General features: G+C 36.6%; 2 protein-coding genes across 2 annotated transcripts; one reads left to right on the forward strand and one right to left on the reverse strand.

Annotated features, from left to right (window-relative positions):
- Nucleotides 1-1,136: 1,136 nt before the first annotated feature.
- LOC139132192 (mitochondrial import inner membrane translocase subunit Tim10 B-like) lies at nt 1,137-4,332 on the reverse strand. The gene is made up of 3 exons (XM_070698582.1): nt 4,224-4,332; nt 2,315-2,409; nt 1,137-1,980 (listed from the first exon to the last, which is right to left on the reverse strand). Exons 1-3 carry the CDS (start codon nt 4,330-4,332, stop codon nt 1,681-1,683), a joined length of 504 nt encoding a protein of 167 aa, XP_070554683.1. The 3' UTR covers nt 1,137-1,680.
- Nucleotides 4,333-5,569: 1,237 nt separating this feature from the next.
- LOC139131342 (arfaptin-2-like) lies at nt 5,570-27,522 on the forward strand. Its single transcript, XM_070697358.1, is given in 7 exon segments — nt 5,570-5,716; nt 18,415-18,713; nt 21,852-21,890; nt 22,731-23,219; nt 23,222-23,327; nt 23,997-24,171; nt 26,436-27,522. Coding segments are annotated over 6 exon segments (1,275 nt in total). The 5' UTR covers nt 5,570-5,716; nt 18,415-18,421; the 3' UTR covers nt 26,610-27,522.

Genomic DNA, 27,522 nt, shown 5'->3' on the forward strand with positions numbered 1-27,522 from the left:
CTGTATTTAACACAATCACGACCGTGGTATGGCCCCAACCTAATGTCATGAATGGTGAATTGTGGACCTGTTAACATGGAATTAGGGGTGAACAGGTTAACTTCCGACAGGCCATCCATGTGATAACATACACGAGATATCAAATCTACTGTGTCCATAAGTAAAAGTTTTTTGGTTCCACCACAAACTTACCCAGGTTGCCTGTTTATTAAAAACATGTTATGGAGAACACTGAATGTGCCTTCCAAAGAACAGGCAGAACCAAATAATCCTTGAAATTATTTCAAACTTGCATATCATTTGTTGGCATCACATCTGTGCGTTAGAAATCTCTGATATGGTACTTGTGATGAAGTATTATACACTGAATGAAATCAGACAGGTATGACAAGGAATCAACATCAGTCAAGTGCATTTTCTGAATGTAATGAACGAGTTGTTGCATTCTCTATTCTTGCATTTATCCAATTCTTGATGGCATTAGAGAATTCTTGCTCTAATTGAATAAGCCTTTGACCTTGCACGATCAAACCTTATCTTTTAATGGCAATAACTTTATGGAAGAATCCTAATACGTTAGGGCTTACTGATCATAAAAAGTACAACATGCAAAATGTAGTGGGTTAGTAATGCTAACTTTTCACGATTTTTTCATTATTTGTATTTTGATATGTCATTTGCAAGTTCTTACTCTACTCCTAAAAGAATGTTGAAACACCTACTATTTAGCTTGTCAACATAGCGTCTATATGTGTAAAATGCAGCAGCACTATTGTTTACATTTTAATTCAAGTCTGGGCCAGAATTCAATCGTCAACAATTAGAATGCAGTTTACACATGTACAGGCTGAGTTGACAAGCTGAAAACTGTCAATGTTAACATGCTTTGGGGATTAGAATAAGAAAGTACGGTTGAAATTGAAAACAAAAATAGGGAAAAAATCATGAAAAGTTAGCGTTACTGGCCCTGTATTGATTTGTTTTTAGTGTTGACTCCCTTCATGTTGACTCCATGGAACACGATATCATTCCCACTGATTCCGACTTTGATGCATATATAATAGCCACTGTCTCATACCCTTCCCCTAATCAAAGAAATTACCAGAGTACATGCATGCCGTAACCTGTGTATGATCTATGGTGTTAGAAAAGCTTTAATCAAACATTAAAAGGCTCCTTCCATACCAAGAACCATAACTGGATACATTATAGCTTTCAATCTATGAAACTTGCACATGACCTTGGGAGAGGCTTACTCATGGAAAAAAATCTCTCTTTCACTTTGTTACATATGAACCCACAGATAGTTCATCTTTGAGAAAGTTAAAATGAGAACAAACAGGAATTATGATTACAGTGTTCACTTGATAAAAGAGTGTCTTTAATCATTTGTACAGCAGTTGATTTTGGACACAAAGTTTCAGTAGTTACGCTAGAAACGGTAATGTCTTTCAAAGACATGTTTTGTGATTAAAATAACAGGAATGTTGCCTTTTATGTGCAGGCCTATTGAAAAAAATAATGGTAGGCAAACTTCATCGCCACTCTTGCAGGTTTACATCTACCTTCAAGCTAAGTATCGATCCACGCAAATACACTGATGAAGGTACTATGGGGTATTACAAAGATGTCCGCAAAGGGAGTAATTTCACACACTAACTGGGATACTTGTCTGCAGCACTACCTCTGATTATCACTGACATCTGGTCTTTCCTCTGTGTTGCTGTCCTGTGTCTGTACATTTGCAAATTCAACTGCATTGCCAGTGCCCACACTTCCCGTGCCTGCATCACTTACAGGCTGTACTGCCTCTGCAGAACCCTGACTAGCGCCCTCTGTGGCAGGTTTGTTGGCGTTTTCTGCTTCTTTCGCCTGCTGCTCTGCAATCAATTTGTTCATTGGGTTTACCTCCATGTACGTTCCTATTATTCTGTGGTTGACATTCACCAGCTTTGATGAGCATCTGTCCACACATGATTCCTGTTGACAAAGGAAGGTTTCAAACAAGATCATTACGAGTTCAGCCAATGTAAAAAGTTGACACAAAATTGCCATATTACTATACACAGATTCAGACGCAAAAGTACGTACGAAAATTTAAAGCATTTCCCGAATAAATTTACTCAGGAAGTCTACAATTAAGCATTAGAGATAATAATAGCTTTTGATTGATTTTAGGTACCCGGGGAAGAAAATCTTGTACACGGGTGACACAGCATATTTTCTGAAAGGCCCAATCACAAGATTATGTCCAGTGTACACAAAGGGACAGGCGGTGTCTTTGCATCAAAAACAAAGATTTACACAGACTCACCTCCTCTGGCGTTAATGCTCTGTAGTTGAGGTTGGACACACAGTGATTGAAACACTTCTCAGTGAAGGAGTTGTAAACTGTGAGAAGTCTCTGAACTGAGTAAAGAAAAAAACCCATATAAATCACTGAGAATAAATCAAATTTTAAAAAGCAGTTAAAAAGAGCTAGGGGCTGTGATCAGTACCATCTCTTCCATTCACTACGCATCACACTTAACTGTTGGAAATTTTGTTTGATCTGCAAAACACTTTAACAGTTTGTTTGTATGCATATTGTATGCATGTGTCATGTATTATAATATGCTTGCTGGAATCGGCAATCTGATTGGCTGGAGCCGGGGTTTATATTCTCAACAAGAAGACCTGCGCGTCGCGCAACATTTTTGAGCTCGCGCAAATTTCGAACGTCAACTTGAGAGCTCAACGCGCCGTAATGTCGAACAAGTCTATGGCTTCAGATTGATTTTGATTGTTAAATTTTAGTCTAGTGCAGCTTGACGAACCAACAAATGAAGAGTTTCTGTAAGCAGTGGAGGTTATGTTACACAACACAATAATTTTTAAAGTTTTGAGCGTTTTTTTTTAAGTAAAATTCTCCAAGTTCGATGTCTAATCGCGATATCGATGCGTTGCGTAACCGTATTTTATGAATTCAACTGTGCACGCTCGCGCGCGTTCTGAAACGTTCTTTTTTAGAGTTTGTATGCGGCTGGGCGCTCCCGAACTCTCGTTCCAAATTCGGCCCTAAATACGACATTGTCCACTTGTTTTAACTTAAGCATATTATAATGAGGTTATAAACGGTGCTCTCGGGTATTTGGCTGCGGATATAAGACCTCTGGGGTGAAAATTAGCATATTTGGGTGAAATAATCACCTCGCTTCGCTCGGTAATTATTTCCCGCCAAATATGCTAATTTCACCCCAGAGGTCTTTATATCCGCAACCAAATCCCTCGCTTGCCGTTTTTATAACCTCTAAATTCAGGTCTGATCCCAAAGTGTTATGCTTAATGTGACTGAAGGACCAAGCGACCACTATAATTCATCGGGGATGCAGTGTATAACCACAGACATGCGCACACAAATTTGTCAATCATATTTTGTGAATATTGTTACAACTGAGGTTTGCGACTCTTGCAGTCCAATGTTTATCAACGCTGCATTCTCAAATACTGACTGGGGAAGGGGATCCGGGAGCTGGAGGAATTCTTGATTGAAATCTTAATTTTTCAGATCCCTCCTCAATACCCTAAAAAAAGTTTCAAATTCCACCCATCTATATCATCAAAATTTTTCACGTCCCAACCACTATCATATAGCCAAGCACAGAATTTTGATACTTTTTCAGTATTTTTGCTCTTTGTATCAACTCCAATCTCTTGTTTTACACTTATATTGCTGTCAGTTGCATTTCAGTCTAGCTATAAAAGTCAATGTACATTATGTAACACTGCTGCATATTAATACCCAGGCTGCATGAATATGGTTAAAGCATTTCAACATGATTTTAAAAAATTAATAACAGAAAAGATGATGTTGATACACAATGTTGAAATGTTGAAATATCAAGTTTTGTTGAAAATGTTGAAAAAAATATCAAGTTTACATAACATACCTACTGATTATTCACATATGCTTTGTTACACTCTATGGACAACGTATTCATTGCAAAATGGCATATAGGAATAGAAGTAAACTGTACCATTACATTCAAGGAGACGCACTTTATTGTGTACCTCAGTCAACACTATTTTGTGAACATTGATACTACTATTGTCCCTTTTGGCCATTGGTTACTGATAACTGTCAAGTCTCCTGGTCTTCCATGTGTTGCTGTCTGGCCTGATCTTGTGTACAAGTATGTTTCACTGTCATGAGCATCATATGACCAAAACTCTGCTTCACCTACAATGTATGTCAGAGTCAGAGCTATCTCTGTCACTGTCACTGACACTGCCAGTGACAGTGACACTGCCCGTTGGCAGTAGTAGGGCAGCAGCTGTATTAACTTGGGTCATTTTGACAATATTTTTGTTCAGTTTATCAAGTATGCTCTTGTTCTACTCCCTAGAGCATGTTGAATTGTCCAGTATTCAGCTTGAAAACACAGCCTGTCTGTGACGTACCATGCATAGTATCATTGACAAAGGACTTTCAGTATGGACTCTAATTCAGTAATCAACAATTATGTTTACATAATGGTTTTGTTGACAAACTGAATATTGTGTGTTTCAGAATGCTGTAGGGAGACACAAAGAAACTGAATTTTATACATTTCACACAAATATTGAAAAAAAAATATCAATAGTTGCAGCGTCTGTCCCATTACAAGGACTACTGGTTGTTTTTCTTACATGTAAGAAAATTGGGAAAGAGTTCCTTAAGGCCTCCGACCTCAAAATGTTTTTCTAGGATATACAACACGTTTAAGTATGCTAACCCTAAAACTAACCCTACTCTCATTCTAAACCCTTCCAAAAGTTGTATTTGATGTGCTTCTTCCAAGAAAAGTCCACGATTATAGTAATTTCCAGGCATGAGGGGGCCTACAGGAACTTTTGCTGAAAATTCATTTTTAGATGTTTTTGAAATAATAGAAATAGAATGCGATTAAATTGTTCAGATTAAATATTTACAGATGACTCTGGGCCATACCCAGGGCAAAACTTTGAAGCCCCCCCCCCCCACCCCCAGAATTTTCAAATTCCCCCGATTTCCTCCAGCCCCCTTACAACCCCCAGTATTTGTCAATGCAGCCTAAACACGGTCCACTAAAACTGCCAGAGCCATACGTGATAGGTTGTTTACGGTCTCATGTCAAGTTTAACCATGGCCAGAGCATGGACCTCCATGGCCAGACCAACAGAAGAACAACACTTTCTGTGGTGTTACTGTACGCTTGCTAAAATCATGGAGGTAGTAGTACTACCTCCATGCTAAAATTGAACTTGAAGCGTCTTACGTTTCTGACGGCTGCCTGGTCGTCCATGTTCAATCATATAAAACCTTTGTGTTTACTATATCTGGTAGCGGAGCTGTCCGCTATACTCGGAACACCAACAATCGTTAAACAGATGACATCGTGAAATCGAGAATCCGTGATGAGGTAAAGTTACAATACATGAGGGGCAACGTGAAGTCAGCTGTACGAAGTCTCGCACATGTTTTACGTCGCCTTTAACGAGAAAGTGCGTGATTTACGAACATGAATTACCCGGATGTACCGACGCACAGACAAGTGCACAGCCGTACAGAATCACATACGTGGTGAAGAAAATACCGACTTACAGTTCCACAGGGCGTATGATTGACTAATTTGAGTCAGCCGGAATTTTCTTAAGCCACGGCGGTGCCGAGAGTGAAAGAGGAGGCAACACCAAATCTTTGTATATTGAAATCACGGTAAGTTGAGACTCCGGTCAGAAAGACAACCGGCGATAGTCAATATAGTTGGATTTTACTAAAAATGTTGGTCATTCATTTTGTGCTGCATACAGTCATACCTGAGGTTCCACGTGGGAAGCGTTACATTAAGACCGTAAGAAACAAACTTTATACGCCAACGGTACGATTTTAGTATGCTGCATGTTTCTGAACTGAATGCGTCGGAAGTTGTGGTTTAAAAATAACTTTCACGACTGTAGTCCGTACGGTAGTAGCTGCGTCTTCCGGGCGCGCAGGGTTTCATTAATAGCGGAAGTAATTAAATTCGACAACATATTCTGCAGACATCCCCACAAATACACATTTAGTTGTACGGCACAAGTCTCACCTTATGCCACACTACTTGTGAAGGAGTTCTGAAATTGAAACTACAGAGAAGTTAACCCAATACATATTTATCCGTGGACAGTAGAGTCGGTCGACCGGGCGTTGGCATGTCAAGACCGGTCAAGAAAAACCTACGTAGTATCACTCTCCCTTGTACCTCCAATCTTACGTGCACACAGCTAGGTGAGCCAGGGTCCGAAACTTTTGCTTCTAACTGTATCAAGAAAGAAACAGTTTTGTTCGATGTAGGTGGGGGTGTCCATATTACTGCCTTTGTAATAAACTTGATAAACGGCACCGTTCCCAATACAATTATCTAATATACACTCTATTTATTACAGAAGGGATATCTCAGGATTCACATCAGCTATCATTGTACATCTTGGTTGTTATTATAAAAACGATAAGTCAATAGAGTAACTTACTTGAGTCCTGCTAAATTCCACCATATTGGGACACCACTTTATTCTACATACGAGAGACACAACTGTCTGCTGAAGTTAACTATGCCACCAAAAAAGAGTAGTTTTAATAAAAATGAACATGATAGGCTAAATGATAATTGAGTTTGAAAATTAAAGACAATTTAGAATAGTAATCTCACATTGAATAATGAAAATTTTCTTTCATTTTCATTATTCAATGTGAGATCACATTCTAAATTTGTTTGTATGTTCACATTTCTACAGTGTTTGTTGTCTGTATTAATAAGGTAACTCCTAGTTGCAGTAGGTTGGTGTTAATTCAATGTGGCAACTTCTTAGTCAATCATCTATCCATTCTACTTGAAGGCAATCCTTTCAATAAACAAAGTTTTTAGTCCTTGTAAATGTACCTGATTGACCTTGTACCTGAGAGGAATGCATCATACACCAGATGGCTCATGTCTATGCGGTATTCCTTTCACCCCACATCCAAAGATTCGCTAAAAATTAGTTTTCATCCTGGAACATAACCAGCTTTATTGCTGTTTTTGCTATTGTGAAATATACTAGTTTTGAGCGAATCCAAAGGACTTGATCCTGTGTGAATATTTTATTGGTCAAAACTTATTAATCTTGTTATGTCCTGCAGATAACAGAAATTAGTGCAAGTTTACCACACAGCATACAAAAACAGCAAATACTGATACAGTGCAGGTCTAAGCATGGAGGTAAAATAAACCTCTCCAATATTTGCACCAGTGCTTGTCATGGCTAAGATAATCAGATTTGGAAAGCATTTAATAACTTATTGCTCTCCATTGTGAAATATTTAGACTATGAATAGTTCAATTGACTAATGTAATACAAGGACTTGCTCTATGATGCTGACCTCTTCAACAGAACTAATTTTAGACAGTAAAGGTTATAGTTCTTTAATAAATTCTGACTGAAAATGAATTATTCCAAGGCCATTGAGACGGATTCTGTGATTGTTGTTTGTAGAATACAGTGTTTTTTATCAGTTTCAAGGTCTGGAAATATATCCATGATTCTGAATGTGTAAGTACATATTACTATACCCAAGATCAACATGTGTAAAATACTAGGAATCCTGGTAAGACTTGCTTAAATACTTGTAGAACATCCTCTACAATTTTTGAATGTATGAATACTTAGGAGACTGGTCCTAAACCTAAACTAAAACTCTTTGTCCTAGGTATTGTGTAACTGCAACGGTAGATTGTATTCAAAGTGACCTACAATGTATTTACAAAAGACTGTTTTCTGGCCTGTTCATGAAGCCGGTAAACAGCCTTTTGTTTTATGTATTAAGACACAACATTTTTGACCATATTGCTTTTTTTACGGAGTTGAATTTTTTTGAAGTGTCCACAGGACTCATGGCATCTCCAAAAATGTTGTAAGACATAAGAGTTCAAAGCTACCGGCATTATGAATCATATTTCAAAAATGATATCTATGTTCTAATTTTTGATGGATATTGAACACATGACTAATGAAAACAAACTATTACTAATGGAACTTATTCAAAGAAAGTTTTATTCACAGTGACTTTGGAAATAGAGCATGCTGTCAGCCAAATATAGTTGCTACAAATGAACAGGGTTCTCCGTCATCTCAGAGATATGGCAAAGCAGTCATACAAGACTGAATCTTTCAGTCTACTGTTAGCTGAGAGGAGGAGGATCAATTGATATTTCTCTTCAATCACTGGCTGCTAGGTTGTAGGTTGCTTTGAATATAATCTCGTTCACGTCTAAATGTATTGTCTCTCACATTGCTTGTTTCTGATGGAGCTGAATCTGTATATCATATTATAATGTTTATATTTATCAAATAGATGACTGGTTCAGGTTAGCTTGATTCATCATACATCATGTACTTGAACATCACTGCCATTGCATTAGCCTTTTCAGTCATGAAACCATAAAACTCATGGGACAGTTTGCTTAGCATATTTGTAGGAACAAAACGTCCACCATCTGATGCATTTTACTTGTGAAGGACATGTACAGTTTAATATTACCAGTAGCGCCAGGTTAAAATTCCCCCATGCACTATTATGAGCTTGTAGCACACAAATAAAAGACAAGTTTCAGCAAATTCATGGAATTTTTATTGGGCAAAAGTCACATTTTTCAAGTTTTACAGCATTCACAAGCAGCATGAAAAATTGAAGTAGCCAGAAGATCACTATGAAACATGCTGCTACTTCACACACTGTTACTATCAGATATATTAAAATCACCATGTACCGGTATATGTATGTCTTCACAAGAAAGGTCAGAGACCATCATGTGTATCATGGATATATTAGGAGCTTCAAATTGTGCAAGGTGTTAAAATGATTATGGTAGATCCGTAGTGATTTACTCATTTTAAACCAGTGAATTTGGCTTATTGACAGTGACAGATGAACAAACAGAAAAAAGTGAAGTTTTTTAATAGCTTCTACATTTGTAAAAAGTCTACTATAACAAGTCTGTTTATTACATACAATGCCAAAACATACTATTGCTGATGCAAAAGCAGCTTATGAATCTTGATTATTTTCATATACATGTATAGGTATCAGTTTCCCCCCAAGTCTTCCTTTCCTCTGAGTGGCAAATTCACATTGGTTGTTAGGATATATTTAAAATTGTTACATGTTGTCCAAAATTCACAATGTCTGACAGTCTGTATGTATGGTAACTGGTAACATGAGACGTTTCTCAGAAAGCATACATTTTGTCATGCAAATCCATGACCATCATCAGTCTGATCACTTCCAATGAAATATCAATGTTCTCCAGCCAAGGACTTGAAATTTGGAGGGACAGTGCATTCACATACCAATACATTTTTCCATATTCTTTTGTTGTGAAAGTTTTGCTTTGTTATAACATATGAATTGATTCCTCAAAAAAGAAGAGTGGTGGTCTACCTCTTACAATGCATTTGTGGAGAACCCTGGGTGTTGCAGTGGCTATTATTGAGCTGCAATACTTCTCAATGAGATAAACCGCTCATTGCACTGTTTGCAGCACTTGATTAGATTCTGTTTTCAAGCACCTTCAGGCCTACTCGTTTCACTTGATATCTTTGAAATTTCCACCTCACAACCAAACTTGATCTCTTCCTATTGTTTTACTACTGGTGGTAATTGTAGTTTGAAAGGGACAATAATCAGTGAGCAATTTAGATGACACGCATACACCTATTTCCCCATTTACACACAACAAAAGCCTCTTTATTTTCATGAAATTTTATCACTCAACTGCTTGGTTCAATAAATGTCTGAATTCTTTATATTGTGTCTAAGCTTTTTTCTGTTCCTGCTGTCTGAACTGTTTTTATGAAAGTCTTTAAATGACCCAGATCAAGTCAGTGTGCGATATTTCTGACCTTGTTTTCAGCAAGAGAAGAGAACAATGATGGTAAAGTTTGGTATAAATCATATTTTGGCTTTGACTGTGATATGTTGTAGCTTTGACTGTAATATGTTGTACCGTTAGTACAGTATTTAACCCTTTCAGGCCTAAATCCCTATAATTAAGGATAGCTATGGTAAGCTACATAGAAAGTCACAACTAAAAGGGTTCAAGTAGTATGCGCCTCGAAAGTGAAAGACTTGAACTTTTGCTACAACTTTCCTTAAGGTATCTTTCACCCACTCTCTTTCAAAATCAAGAATAAAAATCGGTACAATAGAAACAAACACCCAAGATTTACCGATATTTGACATTCAAATTGGCCGCCATCCCCTTGTTACGTCTATGGAGAAAAACAATAATATTTTCGAATTTCAAAAAACTAAGCTGGTGAAACATTTTCTTTTACCAAGAGCTTTAAAATGAGTGGCATATCAGAAAAGAATTGTAAAATTTGAGAGTTCAAATGTCTGTCCCGAGGTGCGTTCTACCTTAAAACATGTCAAAGCAATGTAGCTATGGTGTATATAGTATGATATGCAACTGATATTTTTATCACATTGGTTTCTTGAAATCAATTACTGCAATACGTAATTGTTAGTTATGATTTCTTTGATGCATATTTTAACACACCAGCAGTGCTTGTGTTGTTTTTCCGTACTAGTTATTGAAAAAGGGCTGGGAGTGTACAGAAGCTTCATAAACCTCCTACTCCACAAAGACTAATATCTCCAAATAAAAACCTACAGATCTAATGATAATAAAACACAAGTAAGTGCGTTTTTACTACCACTGCACAGTACAATATAACAGTATGTTAGTCTATAGTATCTCATAATTTAAAGGGAGAATTTTTAATCATGTACAACACAGCAGAGCTGTGTGGCTATTGTCTATGTTACTCTATCTTCAAACACATATCCAATAATTACATTTTTATAGAAAATAGATTTCATTATAATTAACACTCAATGAGAGTTTGTTGCTGAGTGTTCATATATTGATTTTGAACTTCTGTGATTAGTTCACATAATTGATTTTTGTACATTAAATAATCATACCAGTTACTTGTGTAATATTCATGTTTCACCATTCGTCCTTACTTGTAACTCAAAACCAATGAGAACAATTTATTTTGCTTGTACCAGCAGGAGTATTAACAAAATAAAAGATAAACTGTTGTGCCAAATTTATGTATCTGAAGGAAACATCAAATTTAATAGATCTTGCCTCTTCATATCATAAAAAGAATAAGAAAATCTCCACTGTTGCAACTACTGTACAGGCATACAATCAGCAAGGGAAATATTCTGAAATAGTGTTCATTTTGTTGGCTGTCCAGTGTCCAGATGTACTTAATGAGATCATTCAACAAACATTGCAAGGTCTTTTCATTCTGGTGACATGTACAATAATCACATAGATATGAGTCATCTTAACCTTTGACCTAATGCAAATTTACGTCTGTGTAGACTTTGACTGTTCCCCCTGCATGTTGCTAATAGGTTGCAGAATGTTTGTCTCGTAATTTATAGGTTTTGATAATAACCTTAGACTTTTTCAGAAGAATCTATTAATTATTATTTTAAATCATATGTAGAGTATATCATTGTGGTATTGATCACCAAATCGTGAACACACACACCAGCAGTGTGCTTTTCCATGTTGTGTATTGATTCCTGCTACAGGTACATATTTTTGCAGGTGTCCCAAACAGACTGAACGCCAGCTGGATGTTCGCGGCATGTTTTTAGAGAAACACATGGCATGCTTCATACACAAACTGGTTTCTCATTTCTCTTCCGTCTTCCTAGAAGTTTGATCTGCCAAAAAAGTGGTATTATGGAAAAGTAAAATCTTCAAAATTTGTGATACTGATTGCAAGCCCATAGTTTGACCCTAAATTTTATAACTGTTGTGATGAAATTAGCAGTTTGTATTCAATTACTGTTAGATGGTGATGGAACATGTGCCCAAGCCCTGCTCATAAAATGTTCTCGTAATATCAGCTATTATATCTAAAATAATCTACAAGTAGACAGTCACATGCTACAATTATGTCTGATTGAAGAAAATTAGTTACCGTTTATGTATACCAAAAGGAACAGCTGCAAGTTATATAAATTTTAATACATACGCTATTGTTTTGTACAGTCAACAGTCATGTGACCTTGCCAAATTAGAAGTATTTTCAAAATAATGGTATTTCATACTATTAGGCATGGGGCAAGTGTCCCTTATACATGTAAATATGCTGCATGGTGTAAAGCAGTTTTCTCTCTCAAGGATGCCCTTCGCACAAGGTATTACAATTACTAACATCACTATTAAAATTAAGTACAGGTATGAGAAGGCATAGAAATATTGGTATATGACATTCAGTGTGCCCCCATGTGGTTCTGTCACACTGTCACAGACACTCCTGTCACAATCTGCTGCAATCTATGATTATTTGCCATATGCTCTCTGAAAGACATAGTGACCAACAGACCTGACAACCTTAACTTTCAAACATCAGCATTTGCCACAAAGCAACCATAATTTGTGCCTACAACTCCCTCTACTTCCTTTAGCTGTCCATAGGATACACTGATTGCATTGAGTAAGTCTTTTTTGAATTGCCAATAATCCACCATATTTTCAACAGTAGCAGCTCTTAAAATTTCCATTTTCTATCAGATCAATGCAGCAACTGCAAATCATCTTTTCAGTCATACTCCCAGGCACTGTACAAACATCTGACAGTAAACAGTTCTCATAAATCAACTGTGTGTAAAAATTCTTATATTACAAGGAATATTACTCTGTATATAAGTATACCATGTGAAGAAGGATGGCTGTAATGTATACAGTAAGTTATGAACCAGGTCTGATTAAAGGTATACAGTCACCTGTAATCTAAATAGCCCATATATGGTCAAGGGGCCGGGGCATTCCTTGGTATTCAAATGCCCATGTTAGGGCGCTGTATTTAAAAAGCGGCCACCTCATTAAAATCTGTGATTGGTTAGATTTTCTCTTCCATGGTAACAGTGACAAAATTGGAATAGGTGACAGTATACATTGTACCTTTAACTCCTTAACAAATGATGCAATGAAAATCTATGGCATGTATGTAACTACTCGGTTATTGATTGTCTGCGTCTCATATAACCATTCTTCATGATTAACATAATAGGCATCTCATTTGTTGTGACTGAAATTGATTGAAATAAAGCATACATCACTAAAGATGCATGTAGCTTAACTGACTGTTTAAGTGTAATTACTAATGTGCAAGCTTGATGATAATTGAGCTATCATTTCAGTGCAACAGTACTTCCCTGAGCATTCCCTGCCGATGAATCATGTCATAAAATTTTATTTCATCCAGTGCAACTTATAACATTGCTAAACTGGTACATTAAAATAGGATTCTGAGAATCTTGTGGATTTGTGATCAGGCATATTAGTACACTGCAGTGAGTGCAGTGTTTGTCCCTAAAGAATGGCATGTAACAAACTGCAAAGAAGTTAGGTACGCATGCACAGGTAGCCATGTACAGAAATATTGATGGTGTCCGAAATTTTTGTCATGTAGTCAGTTGATACGTTGTTGCACGTCCATGGTAAAATGTGCATTAGTGATGCTGTCATTTCCCCTAACGGACCATGTTGATACATGTATTTGGAAATTAAAGATTTCCCACTGGCTAGAGATGCTAAAGTAGGATAAAGAATTCATTGTTTTTGTACTGTCAAAAAATTAGGAAAGTTATGTCATAAATTTCTGTGTTACATTTATACTTGTTATGTGTAATAATGACAGCATGCAAATATACGGTACTCACCATCCATTGACTCTGTACATGTAGGGTAAATGCACATCTTACAGAGATTCATAAAGGGCCTGAGATAAATGCTGTGTTGATACTCTATGGATAAAGATTGATGATACATTCACATCGATACACATGGCAGTTCAAGGTATCAAAAAAGCCCAATGTCAAGCAAAGTGTAGCTTTCACCAGTGTGCAGTTTTAATTAATTAATGAAATATTTGTGAGTAACAGAAGGTCAGTCAGGGTGGTTGTATTATGTGTATTAAATGTGCCCTTCCAGTGTCAGGTTCTTAATTAATTTGTTGGATTTAGTGGGCAGGGCATATTTCTTCTCTCGTCTCTACCAAAACATTCGAAAATTTAACTCTTTCAGAACAAAATGTGCAAAGTGTTATGCCAGTAGTAAATAGTCAAATTAATATTGTAATTTCACCATACGCGTATATCAATATATGAATATGGACATTTTTGGCCATTTAGAGATGAATTATTTCATGCAGGGTTTTAGAATTGATATTTTATTTGTCAATTTAAGTTGTCCATTGTGTGGAGAAGGGGCACACCCATACATGTTGTGTAGTATTTAATTTGGCACATGTGACAATAAAGCTTTCTTAGGGGAATCCAGGTATGTACATTGATGTTATCACTTTGTATTTGTATGTACATGCTTCCTTTACAAATGATGCTGTTACAGCCATGAAATGCAGTCTATTAGTTTTTCACTCTGACAGCATGGATGTTCATGGTTTTCCCTTTCAATGAAACTCATTTGAATTTTAATGCCGTGTAATATTCCCTTTTATTATGCACATATTTTGCAATACTTATTATTTCCCCCTTCAAATTTGAAATCCCTTCAGTGTTATCTGTACACATGAACTGAATCAGACATGTGTACCCATGAATTCAAAGTCAATTACAGAATAAAATATCATATTGAGAAGAAATGTTGTTTTGTGGATCAGTAGATACATAGCAAATACAGTAATTTTCTTGGGGTTTGATCAACCTTTGAATTGTAAATGTTTGTATTTATGTACTCATACAACAAGAAAGGAAGAATAATAATACGAAGTGTAGAACATGTGTAGTAAGCAGATACAAAGTACGTCTGCATCTCCTGTCTGGGAAAAATGCAATGAAAATGCAATACTGCACTGCGTACAAATGACGAGATAAACGGGGAAATATATTATCATGCTATCCCGTGATTCATTTGTATTTTAACAGCAATCATTAATCAATTTAGTATGCAGGCCTTGTCTTTCGAGGCATTTTAATCTTGTATGTCTTTATATAGTGATATATCCTGACCTGTAACTGTCTATCATTTCCGTCTCCAGGCCATGGCTTCCTGCAGAAGACCGCAATGTAGTCAATTCTTGAAAATTAGTAATGTTGATATAGCTGATCCCTTGAGATATGACACAGTAAAATAGCAAACAGTCAGATCAGAATTACATGTACTGTTGTTCAGTCAGATTTGATTATTACAAGTATGATATATTACATGCTGTTCAAGGTACACGTAAGATGATGAAATATTCCAAAGGAGCCTCACTTTTTAACCCTTTCACCCCCAGTTCCCTGTATACAGGTCCAACTTTACCATAGAAAACAATGGATTTGGGACAAACCATGGTGGTGAAAGGGTTAAATTAGTTTATGGTGGTTTCACTTAGGTTACTTTGGACACGCAGTTTTGCAACTTAGTACATGAAAATGATTAATTCAATGTAAGCTTAACATCTGATTTTAAAAACAAGGCATAACACTCCACCATGTAACTCAAGAAAGCCAGGCCAGTGAAATCTCTGAGAAAAAAATTATTCAACTCTGCAAGATTTGTTGCAGAGGAAGAGTACAGACCTAATATGCATATGCACATGAACACTTGTCAGTCTTCTCTCACCAAAGTATAGGGAGTCTGGTGTGTCGTGGTAACTTTTTGAAGTGTAAAGGAATGTAGAAAATTAGTAAGAGTATAAAATACTATCAGATTTAATCAGAAATTTTCTGTGTTGTACAGTAGGAATGTGTATTATATGAAGGAAATGTGTTTACATGTAGGTATTGCTAGGACAGATGATGGTTTTCTTGATCCTAGCCAGTGGTAGATTGTACTCTCTCACACTCTCACATGTAGATGTGGATGTTCAATTGAATGGTTACATGTAGGTATAACAGGTTTTCGTCTGTGAAGACATTTCAATGATTTGCCATTCCTAACTACAGGATGTACATTTGTAATCACACTTTATTATAGGCTTGTGTGATCATGTTGATGTACATGTACATTGTCCAAAGTGTAAGTGCATGTGAGTCTAAAAAGTTGTCAAAAGTCTGTCAAGATGTCTTCAATTTAATGCATAGGAGTGACGTTTATCAACCTTTTGTTGACTGTTAGCTCCCATATATGCATATGTATATATGCAAATGGGAGTTATTCTTATAAGGTGGAAAAATGTCGTCTGTATGTATGTATGTATGTACGTATGTATGTATGTATGTATGTATGTATGTATGTATGTATGTATGTATGTCCGTCCTCATCAAAAACTCCTAAACCGTAGCACCTACTGTCTTAGTATTTGGTGTACAGGTGCACCTAGGGGTGGAGATGTGAATTTGTTCAAATGAACATGTCAGTGCCCAAAATATGCAAATGAGGGGAAAAAAGGAAAAATCCTGCAAATGGCTAAAACTCAGTAAGCATTGGTCAGATTTGGTTGAAACTTGGTATGCAGATTTCTTTAGGTATTCTAAATTATGTGTGCAAAAATTAGGATGAAATTTGCATGTTTGTATTTTTAGGGTATTTTTTCCTTTTTTAGTCAAAAAATCTTGTTCTCTGAAATCGCTCGTCTGATTGCTATGAAACTTAATATTCATGTTCCTCAGGATGACCTCAGTCATGCTTGTACAAATTGTATTGATATTGTCATATTTGTAATTTTGGGGCAATTTTCCCAATTTTTGATAAAAAATGTTTTAATCCAAAAACTACTGATTTGATAGCTTTGATATTTGGTATACAGGTATCTAAGATTAATCTCAATATAATGTATTGAAGGTATGTTGAAACTGGCAATTTTTTTTTTATTTTGGGGCAATTTTTGCCTTTTTTGGTCAAAAAATTTTCTCCTAAAACTTCTGATCTGGTAGCTTTGATATCTAGTGTACAGGTTCCTAGGGTTTATGTTAATTAGATATATTTAAAATTAGGATGAAATCTGCAATTTTGTATTTTGGGGGGCAATTTTTTTCATTTTTGGTAAAAAAATTTATTTCTCAAAATTTACCAATTGCTTTGATATTTAGTAAACCAATTCTTAGGATTTTTGTTAATAAGATATATTGAAATTAAATTAAAATCCGGAATTTTGAATTTTTGGGGCAACTTTGCGAAACTGTTAGTGTTACTGGGATATCTTTCATTTTGTATTTTTAAGATTGTTTTTGGTAATTTTATACCTACTGGAACTAAGAGTATATAATGTGGTGATTTAGTAAGCATTCGATATGGTAAACTGTATTTGGTGTTGAAATGCAGTAAAAAAATCCTGGCAGATTTTGAAAAAATTCCAAACAAATGCCATAAAAAATTCAGCCAGAGAAGGTTTGACAAAAGAAAAGACGGGAGAGTGGGGAAAAAAGAATGTACAATGGATTGGATAAAAAAGATAATGTACCTCATCGATCTTCCAGACACCGTCCCTTATCAAATGGTCCACCCCGATGTATTTTTGTGCGCATTAACCATGCAGTGTATTTTAGTTTAAGATGTCAAGTTAGGTAAGGATTCGAAAGGAATAGTCAAGTTCACCACAGTTTAACTTTATCTCTTGTGTCATCATCCTTGTGTAATTAGTTAAGTTTGTAAGTTGTTCCAGATGTGGATGCACCAGCTGTTCTGGAAGAAAACAATGTTTACTTTTCCATGTAGGGTTTCTGAGTTGATGATTGCATGTTGAAATTTCTCCATGTATCTGGTGTATGGGCAAAGTGTAAACATTGGTTGCATGTTATGTATTTCAGTCTGTGTCAAATATTGTAAATGAAAAAATCAAGAACAGTTTGCTGTGTGCTTGTAAAAGATAACATATTTGTCAATACATAAAACTGCCTTGCAGATTGATTGTCTAAAGATTATCACAGAAGTAGAAAAGGAAAAGAAACTAATCAAATTGCTGTAACATATTCACTCTCAGTGCCTGTATAGGCCTATTCTTGATTATTTTATGATTACTTTCAGCTGTTTGTTATATCTTTGCTACTCTCCATGGGCCAAGGCACACTTTGGGTCAATGTCATCACTCTGTGCCAGTCTGTGTATGTCAGTCTGTCTGTATATGTATGTCCATGTTTCATACAATTGTTGACTTGTTTTGATAAATATATGGAGCGAACAGTGATGTTGTCACTATTTTTTGACTGTTACCTCAGTCTTGAAAACACAATTTATAATTTTTCCAGATGGATAGAGATAAAATGAACTGCAAGGTGTACCTACAAAACAACAGAAAATTGGACCAAAGAAAATGTTCCATCACATCTTGGTACATTCTAACAGTTGACATGCACAATGGAATTGCTGCAGTAAAATTATTCACACAAACTTTTTTTATCATTTTTTTTCTCTACAGGTAACCGATGATGTCAGATTTAGGATATCCCAATATTCACTCAGACAATGTAGAGGCTCCCAATGGGAATGACCCTGATGACACCTTTGAGCAGGACTTAAGAAACATGCTGCGCGATGGACCCAACATATCGGACAGCCCGGCCACCATGCAGAGTGGAGGAGTCCATTCCCCCAGTGGTCAGTTTACCGGTATTGACCTCAGTAGTCCGCCTCGGACAACCATTCCCTCCTCACCTCGTGCCATTAGCCCTAGTGATGTGGCTGCCAGTCGTTTAGCCAATCAAAAGTCGGATGCAGGTACATAGATGACAGCCTGACAGACACACTGAGCATAGTTTTGCTGCCTTTCTTTACAAGCATGCGTGTGTGCATGGGTGACATTGGTGTTCATTTGCATGGTCATGCAGTTTGTTTTGGTTCAATGCAAAACTTGATTTTCCAATAGCTTTTTTATAGCGTTTGCTTTACTTGTCTATAGGGTAATCTCATGGTTCAGGAAAAACTCAGACTAACTAAAATATTCCTTCAGCTACCTACATATATATTTGTAGAGCATAAACTATAAAACTACATCAAGCATTTGTAATCACATTTGTGAAGGATAAAAAAATTACATCTTATTTGTAGCTGAGTATCATTGATATGCTCACACAGCAGACAGTTCAGGCGTCATGCTTTTTGACTGGTTGCCATAGGTACATGTAACACGTTGTACATGTGTTTGTTGTATTTCATGTTTATTTGTGGATAAAGATGTGAGCACGCATGTATTTTAGTTGACAGGTGCATTCCATGTAGGTAAACAGGTTGTTAGCATTTCTACAATGTCAGTAAATGTATTGATGATCACACTTTGTATGTTAGAGACTTAAAACTGGTTCATTTTAAAATAAATACATTTGAAAGAATAGAGGATAGCAACTTAACAAAAAGAAGTCAGAATTTATATTTTTACTGAAATTTAAAATGTGAGACATTTCTTCTTGCTGCAAAATTTTCTTTATAGAGTTTGTGTGTGTGGCTGTATGCTATGTTTGGGTGTCTCTTGATTTGTTTTGATCATATTCATTAACTCTGTTGCTCATGTCATGTAACTGCATCTGTGCTGTCCTAAATATTTCACATTTCAAAAAATAATGCTCTCTTTAGTATTTTCACACTCAAAAGAGATCAAACTCCATGGAAACAAACAAGACTGAGCTGGCTAACCACTCCATAGCGGCATTCACCTGGCCTACCTTGGCGGACTTTAACAATCTTCTTCACCTCAAACAGTACTGTTGTGACGTTTTTGTGTATCATTCCTCTTTTTTTACACTCAGTGAGCTGAAAGTGGCTCAGTTTTCCTTTTTGTCCATCAAGAATGATAGCAAATCCTGTACTGCTCACGTCTCTCAGACTCTATCATGGAAATTAGTAGGCCAATGTACTTTGAACTGCAAAAGTATTACTTAACCCTTTCACCACCATGGTTTGTCCCAAATCCATTGTTTTCTATGGTAAAGTTGGACCTGTATACAGGGAACTGGGGGTGAAAGGGTTAAAAGCAATACACATGTAGTTCCAGTTTGATTTATGTAGTTGACACAAATGCAAATGCTGTGAGTGTCCTTACCCCATACTGAAAATCAGAAATTTCTAATTTCACATTTGTTCGGTTTAAACTGGAAAAATGTGGGTAGTGAAAATTTTAACACATGAGCAAGATTGAATACATTTAGAAATGCCAGTGTTTGATCAATGCATTAATCAAACTGTCTACAAGGTGAAATTTTTGACGTGATTGTGGTGTCATGCAAAGCATTTATCACTTGAAAAATGTCACAACACTACAACCTTGACTGTCCTCTGTTTATATACTTGTAAGGCTTGTATAACATGCTAACCACTTTTCAAATGCACTAGACAAAATGTCCTTTTTTCAGTGGCACTCACTCACAGACATTATGTCCATAGTCCAGAAGTACCAAATTTATTTATATGTTTGTCAAGATACTGTCAAAACTCAATTGTTTGTCATTACATTGCAGTGTTCTTTGATCTCTAACAAACACTGCCTAACAATTGTCTGACAACTGCTGACCATGCTATCTGAATTCGACTTTTTTGGGCTGGGGCAAGCCAAAATCATTCCAGCATCAAGGCGTAAGGTAGAAGGCACCTGGGACAAATAATCAAACTCTCAAACTTTTACAATACAATTTTGGTCTACCACTTGTGGGGGCTTATTTTGAATCCTATGGAGAAAATGAATTTTTCACAGGCTTCAGTTTTTATGAAAATCAAAAACTATTTTCCCCGACAGAGATAACAAAGGGATGGCAGCCATTTTGAATTTCAAGTGTCAAGAAATATTTGGCAGTTTGTTTCATCCAGTACCAAATTTTGCATGGCAATCCCTGATTTGTATTCCTGATTTCAAAAGGGAATGGTTTAAAGTTTCCTTGAGGAAAGTCTGGGCAAAAATTTAAGTCTTTCAATTTCGATGCGTGAGCTACCATAATAAATTTATTGCTTGCAAATATCTGGAAATTTTGACAGTATGTTCTCTCAAACACTTTCTTGAACACAAATATTGGCAAGAGGAATCTTCCCGCACACGTTTATTCATGTATTCACTGTCACCCTGTGTCAAATATATATTGCTGTATTTTCCTACCATTTTACTCGAAACCTTGAAATGGTTGTTTGCCCTGCAATCACTAGATCACCCAGTTTGTATATCTACTGGTAATGCATGAGGGTAAAGACAAGTACAAACACAAGCTTGCAAACATTTGTAGCTAGCACTGGCTCTTCAACACTGAAAGATTCAGTCCTGCATTGGTGCTGTACCAACTCCAACCCTATTACCGTCAGAGATGGCAAAGCACCTACAGTACATGAACACATGACTGAATTATTCAAGCTCTGGCTCTTCTGGCAAACAAGAATAATTGAAAACATGGAATTGAAAGTTCTGTACAGGCTTTATTAACACATTAATGACATACAATAACTCTTAAGGCACATTGATAGTACTATGAAAACACAGGATTGCAAGTCTGATATTTTTTTTGCGTGGGCAAATTTAATGTCGTGTCATACCAATTATTATTCACTTCACAGTGTATTTCCTGAAATAACTGATGAAGTATCCGACCTCATATATCATTATTAGCCCAGCCTCAAATAACCACATTTAACACTTTCACACCAAAAGTCTGGTTGCATCCCCATTGATTAACATGGTGCAATTGGGCCAAAATGCATGCAACAAGGAATATGCATTTTCCAAAAATTATTTTACATATGTCCAAAGTGCATTCAAGTTCAAAATGAGAAAATCCTGACTAACTTCATGGATGGGGCGAAGTCTTTACAGTACCGGTGGTAACTTATAATCTAACTTCTATTTATGTCAACTTTCCCTTCCATGTTAAAATGACCTGCTAGATGGTATGGTAGAAGACAATGATACCTTTCCTCCTGCAAGTATGTGGCTGCTACAGCAAATATATCATTTCCCCTTTCATCTTGACAAATCTTTTTTTGTATATCTCTGACACGTCAGCGAGCGAGTGAGTGAGTGTTAACATACGACACAATTCACAAGCCCTTATCTTGGGTGCTGTGTATTTTGTGTCAAAAGTCATGACACCGTTTAGTAATTTCATGCTACAATGTTTCTTCATAAGAAACATTATAAACAAGAAAGGTAGGTTAGCAAAAATTTGTGTAAGTAGCATAGGGTAGTTGTTATACCTTACAAATTTCTGTGGATAGAAGAAATGTATCTACATGTAGCAGAGAATTCCATTCATTATTGTATGCAACATACATGTATGTTAAATTTGTTAAATGTTTATCAGTCGGAGTGGCAGAAACTTTAAGTGTTAAAGAGTGTGATTTTACTGGTAACCTTGTCTAGTTCTACGTGTTGAATTGTACTGTTGAGAAGATCATACACTTGTCATATACTGACAAGCATCCTGCAGTGTCCAGTGATTGAGGTTATCAATGCAACCTGACATGTTTATCATGTGCGTGTGACGTACATTGCACATTTAGATTCATACTGTCAGATTTTGTTTTCGCCCAAAAGCAAGGCAGTTGCTCATGCTTTATCAGGTAAAGGTGCAATACCAAGTAACGTTTATGGAAATACATAAAAAAGTGAAAAGTTGCTTCTACAAATATCTATTCTCAAGAGCAGTCTAGAAACCTTAGTTCATGGGCACAAGTCGTAATTTATCGTAATAGTAAGCAGTTTTTGATTGTAATGTTTTTACATTACACAATGCTATTTATGTCTCTGTTATCTTTGTTCCTTAGCTTCAAAACCAATGGGTGACTCTATGTACAAATCTAGCAGTCCATCTTATGCCTCCAGCACTGCAGCATACAACCCAAGCAAAGGCACTGTCTACAGCAGTGGTTCACAATACGGCAGCAGCCAGGGCACTGCTGGTGTACCAGGAAGTCAGCGATTCTTAGAAAATTCAAAATCCAAACTTGACGCCCTGAAGACCTGGGGTGTGTCGACGTACAAGTGCACAAGACAGATCATCTCAGAGAAATTAGGCAGGGGGTCCCGGACAGTCGACTTACAACTGGAAGCACAGATTGAGGTTCTGAGGGACACCCAGCGAAAGTATGCCAACATTCTCCGGTTGTCCAAGGCTCTCACAAACCACTTCTACCAGGTGGTGCTGACGCAGCGTGCCCTGGGAGAAGCTTTCACCGACCTGGCCGTGAAGTCGCCCGAGTTGCAGGAGGAGTTCACCTACAATGCCGAGACTCAGAGGAATCTATGCAAGAATGGGAGACTCTTCTAGGAGCTTTGAATTTCTTCACATCAAATGTGAATACCCTGTGTAATAAAACCATGGAGGATACCCTCATAACAGTCCATCAGTATGAGTCTGCTAGGTAGGAATAAACTTCTTTGTCATTCTGTTGTGAAATGCTTCGTTCACAGAATTTCAGGCAGGGGAAAAAAACTAACCATAGTGTGTAGCCAGCAAGGGGCTGTAAAAGAGTCTAGGGACAACACCTTCTTCACATTATTAAATACACATTGTGTCATGTTGGCAATTATTGTGGTTGTATCATATTAATGAGATGTTTTTAGTTTAGACATTGAGTTATTGACAACAATAGAGAAAAAGGTATAAACCTGAAATTGCACTTGAAAAATACTTTGTGATTGTGTGCATTTCTTGTGAATAATGACTTGATATTCGCAATAGGCAGGCCTTTCATAATTATCTAATGGAGACATGGTTTGCAGATTATTGCCAGTGCTACTTTAATTATCTCCAACAAGTTGTGTTTTGTACCAACTTGAGCAACTGTGATGCTCACTTCATCATGCATTAAGAGTTACAGCACGACAATTTGAATCTCTGTAATTATGTTCCCATCTAACCAAATTGCCCAAGAATCCCTTTGAGCAGAAGCAAAATTTTAACTTTTGTGGAACTATATGTAATAACTAAGTACATTCACAGCCATGTTGAGGGTTGTCTGTTTATGGAAGGGTATCATGCCCTGGGTGTTCTCTCCGCATCAACATAATTGGTAATATTTTCCCTGCAGAATTGAATACGATGCATACAGGACAGATATGGAAGCACTGCAGTTGCAACCAAGGGACTCTGCAACAGTAGGCAAGGTTGAAGAGGCCAAACGGAAGTACAATGTGCACAAAGAAAAGTTTGATAAACTGAGAGGGGATGTTGCAATCAAACTAAGATTCCTTGAAGAAAACAAGGTATAGCCATGGTTTTAATGCTCTGTTAGCTGTAACCTTTGATGTATTGTCCCCTTACCTCCGTCCTATTGGTAAACACATATTTATGTTCAACTCACAGGGATTCACATGTCAACACAGCCATTATGTGTGCAGTGTACAGTGTTATTAATTTCACTTGTCTGTCATGTATTGTATTGTTTGTTGTAAATGTATCATTGTCACCATCAGAGGAGAAAAAACTACATGACATGTGTTCACTTCAGCATAAGATTATCGTGGTTGATTGGTATCTCCATGCTGACTGTGACATGTGTTCATTGAAAATGTAAAGCACTGTTCTTAAATTTTTCTGTTGGTTCACTTTGGAAAAAAATTTAACCTGTGCAACCTTTCTTTTGTCACATTTAAAAAAATTAGTGTAGCTTCACTAGACTTTACATAGTACTGTTAACATACACGTAGAGCAAATAAGAAAGGGAGGCAGTTTTTCCTTTTCTTCCAAGGAGTGACAATTTACATGTACTAAGTTACTAAGTCCAACATAGTTCAAAACACCCTATACACAAATACATGTAACTTGAAATTCAACCATCTTCAATAATTTCTCATGTCATTTAGGCTGAATACACTCAGTAGCAGACAACAAGGTTTATCAGTTGTCAATGCCTTGGTACTAGCTGTACTTAACACATCAGTTCAGAATCATGTCATCACACACCTCTAGAAAACTTCACTTTTGCCTGGTTCTAGTGACTCACTGATTCAGTATATGTAGACTTGTATGCCTTGTAACTGTTTAAAAGTATATTCCTCTGCCTATAAAGAAGTTTGTAAAAGAATGATTTTAACCTGTGAATTTCCAAACCTTTCTATGACTTGTACGACTCGAGTATTGGCAGTAATCCATTTCTAGGCTTCTGAACACAAAGACATCATTATTTAGTTTATAATACTCCATCTTTGGAACTAGTAGCATGTGAACATTGCATAGGCTTTCTTTGTTTTTGTGGCTCTCAGTCCAAGAAACCATGGTTGGCATTTCTGATATTATGTGTAGCCATAGAATTACAACAATGGCTGAGTTTCAAAACAGGATGTAGCTATTTGTAAGACAAGGTCTTCACTATTGTTTACAGCATTTTTCTGTTATACATCAAGTTTTGTTTAAATAGGGTTTTGTGGTTGTAGTTGCTCAGGTTATACTCTATCTCAACTGTAGATTATTGAAAGTGACTGCCACAGTCAACAAGTGCCTGACTTTGTCACATTGAAATTATTCTGTAATTATTTGGTTAGTCATCCCCCATGGATTTCATTATTTGAATGAAAAGTAGAATTCCCTTTAAATTGGTTCTAGTATTTTACAACAAATGTGTGCTCTAAAGACATGAAAGAATTATAAGTGATTCTATTTATGATACAACGTAGTGCCATCTGTTCGATCAATTCTCGATACTGTCATGTGTATACCATGGTGTTGCCTTTGTTTTCTCAAATCAATCATTCTATCTACCTTCCATTACAACCCATTTAGACTGCAGTATTATATGTGTGTTTATGTCAGTGTGCATGATGTATTGCATAGAAATCAGTGCAGTGGCGTGGGCTTTTTGCATGGAATGCTTGTAACAATGGGCTGTTACCGGTAATGTGAAACATTCCTTGAACTGTTGCCATGGTTAAAGCGATCCTTCACTATGTATATATCTATCTCTAATGTAGTATTTTGTTATGCAGACACTTTTCTATGACTGTCATTAAAATCCTCAGATACCTTGAACTTCCAACATGCACTGTTCATGCGTGTACACATAGAGCTGTATGTTTCAGTTTGTACAGTGCCATAGAATTCTGTTTGGTCTGTGATATCATAATGCAATGGCAATGACATCACAACAGTTGAATAGCGTATGTTAGGCAACTACACCACTAGTTCAAGCAGTTATGAGAACTGCCTTGAAAACGCCATGTTCATAAATGAAAAGTTATGCTGTGTGCCGTCATACATCTTAGATAGTTTTATATAAAAGGAGACATTAGTCATAAGAGGACGATGTCACAGTCTTTTAACATTTTGTTTTTGTTTTGCACACAATGGTGTTGGGTAAAATCTTCTGCACGCCTTACATCATGGGCATGATAACAAATCATTTATTATTGATACACACAGAAAATTAAAGATGCATTGCTATACAGTTGTAGGTGAATGATGTACAACATATACATAGTCTCTTTCAAGCCTTTTAAATAGTTAATGTTGCTTTTTATCGTCTTTTTGACAGGTGAAAGTGATGCAAAAGCAACTACTATTATTCCACAACGCAATATCTAGCTACTTCTCTGGTAACCAGCAAGCATTGGAGGCAACACTTAAACAGTTCAGCATTAAACTGAAGCCGCCGTCAGAAAACCAACCCTCTTTCCTGGAAACTGATCTTCAAGACCAGCGCCACTAGATAAACAGCTCATGCTAGATGTGTCACTCGTCATACATATGGTATGATGATGGTCTTATACCTGTCACCCCTGTATTCCCTGTACTGTGGAACAATCTCAATGTTAATTATGGTAGATTATTCCATGCTAGAGGCACCATAGGGTGACTTTGTTATCATATATCTGTTACTGTTTTGTGAACAGTCCCTTGCAGGTGTATCCCAAATATTTAGAAGGCTTGCATATTTACCTTGTATGTGGCCCATTACTTTATGTAGCCGACACAGGAAATGGTTGAATAAGTATGGCAGCCAAGACTTTTTATTTTGTTGTTTGTTTTACATGGGAAAAAATTGGTGCCAGCCAATAGAACTCTGAGAGAGAGAGGGTACATTAGGTTGTCTCAGAATAGAATACCTGATGCCAACTTGCACATTTTTGTTTCCAACAGCTTGCGTGACCAAGCTGCTCCCACATATGTAACATGGTCATTGCATGCTGTGGCTAAAATTTCTCAACAGACAGACTAAATTTCATATCGTTTTATAAACTGTACAATCAGGGTAACCGTTCAACGCTTATGTACTAATGTTATTGCGCACACTTCTGATCTCCTTTAGAGAGAATCAACAGCTCCACTCAATAATATTCAACCAACCTACTATACCATAATTGTGTATATATGATCACTTGAATAAATCTATTTCATCTTCAAGATATTTCCAGCTACTCTGTCAACTTTGCTTCAAATGTGCATAGTGATGAAATTGAAATCATTTTGGATGTGATTTTTCACTTTTTTGTCTTTTTGTAGTGACACTGCAAGTCCACACTTTGCAATAATGTTACATCCAAGTGGGTTTATATATATGCATAGGTGGTGTACATTAGCAAATATTCTTTCATCTTTTTTTCCTTCAAATTTGGTCCATT

Source organism: Ptychodera flava, chromosome 4 (genome assembly GCF_041260155.1).
Source record: "Ptychodera flava strain L36383 chromosome 4, AS_Pfla_20210202, whole genome shotgun sequence".
NCBI lineage: Eukaryota > Metazoa > Hemichordata > Enteropneusta > Ptychoderidae > Ptychodera > Ptychodera flava.

Coding starts and splice junctions, on each gene's coding strand:
- LOC139132192 (XM_070698582.1), bottom strand. CDS start 4,332: ATGACCCAAGTTAATACAGCTGCTGCCCTACTACTGCCAACGGGCAGT. Junction 2,410..4,223: donor CTCTGACTCTGACATACATT/GTAGGTGAAGCA, acceptor TTCTTTACTCAG/TTCAGAGACTTCTCACAGTT. Junction 1,981..2,314: donor GAGCATTAACGCCAGAGGAG/GTGAGTCTGTGT, acceptor CTTTGTCAACAG/GAATCATGTGTGGACAGATG.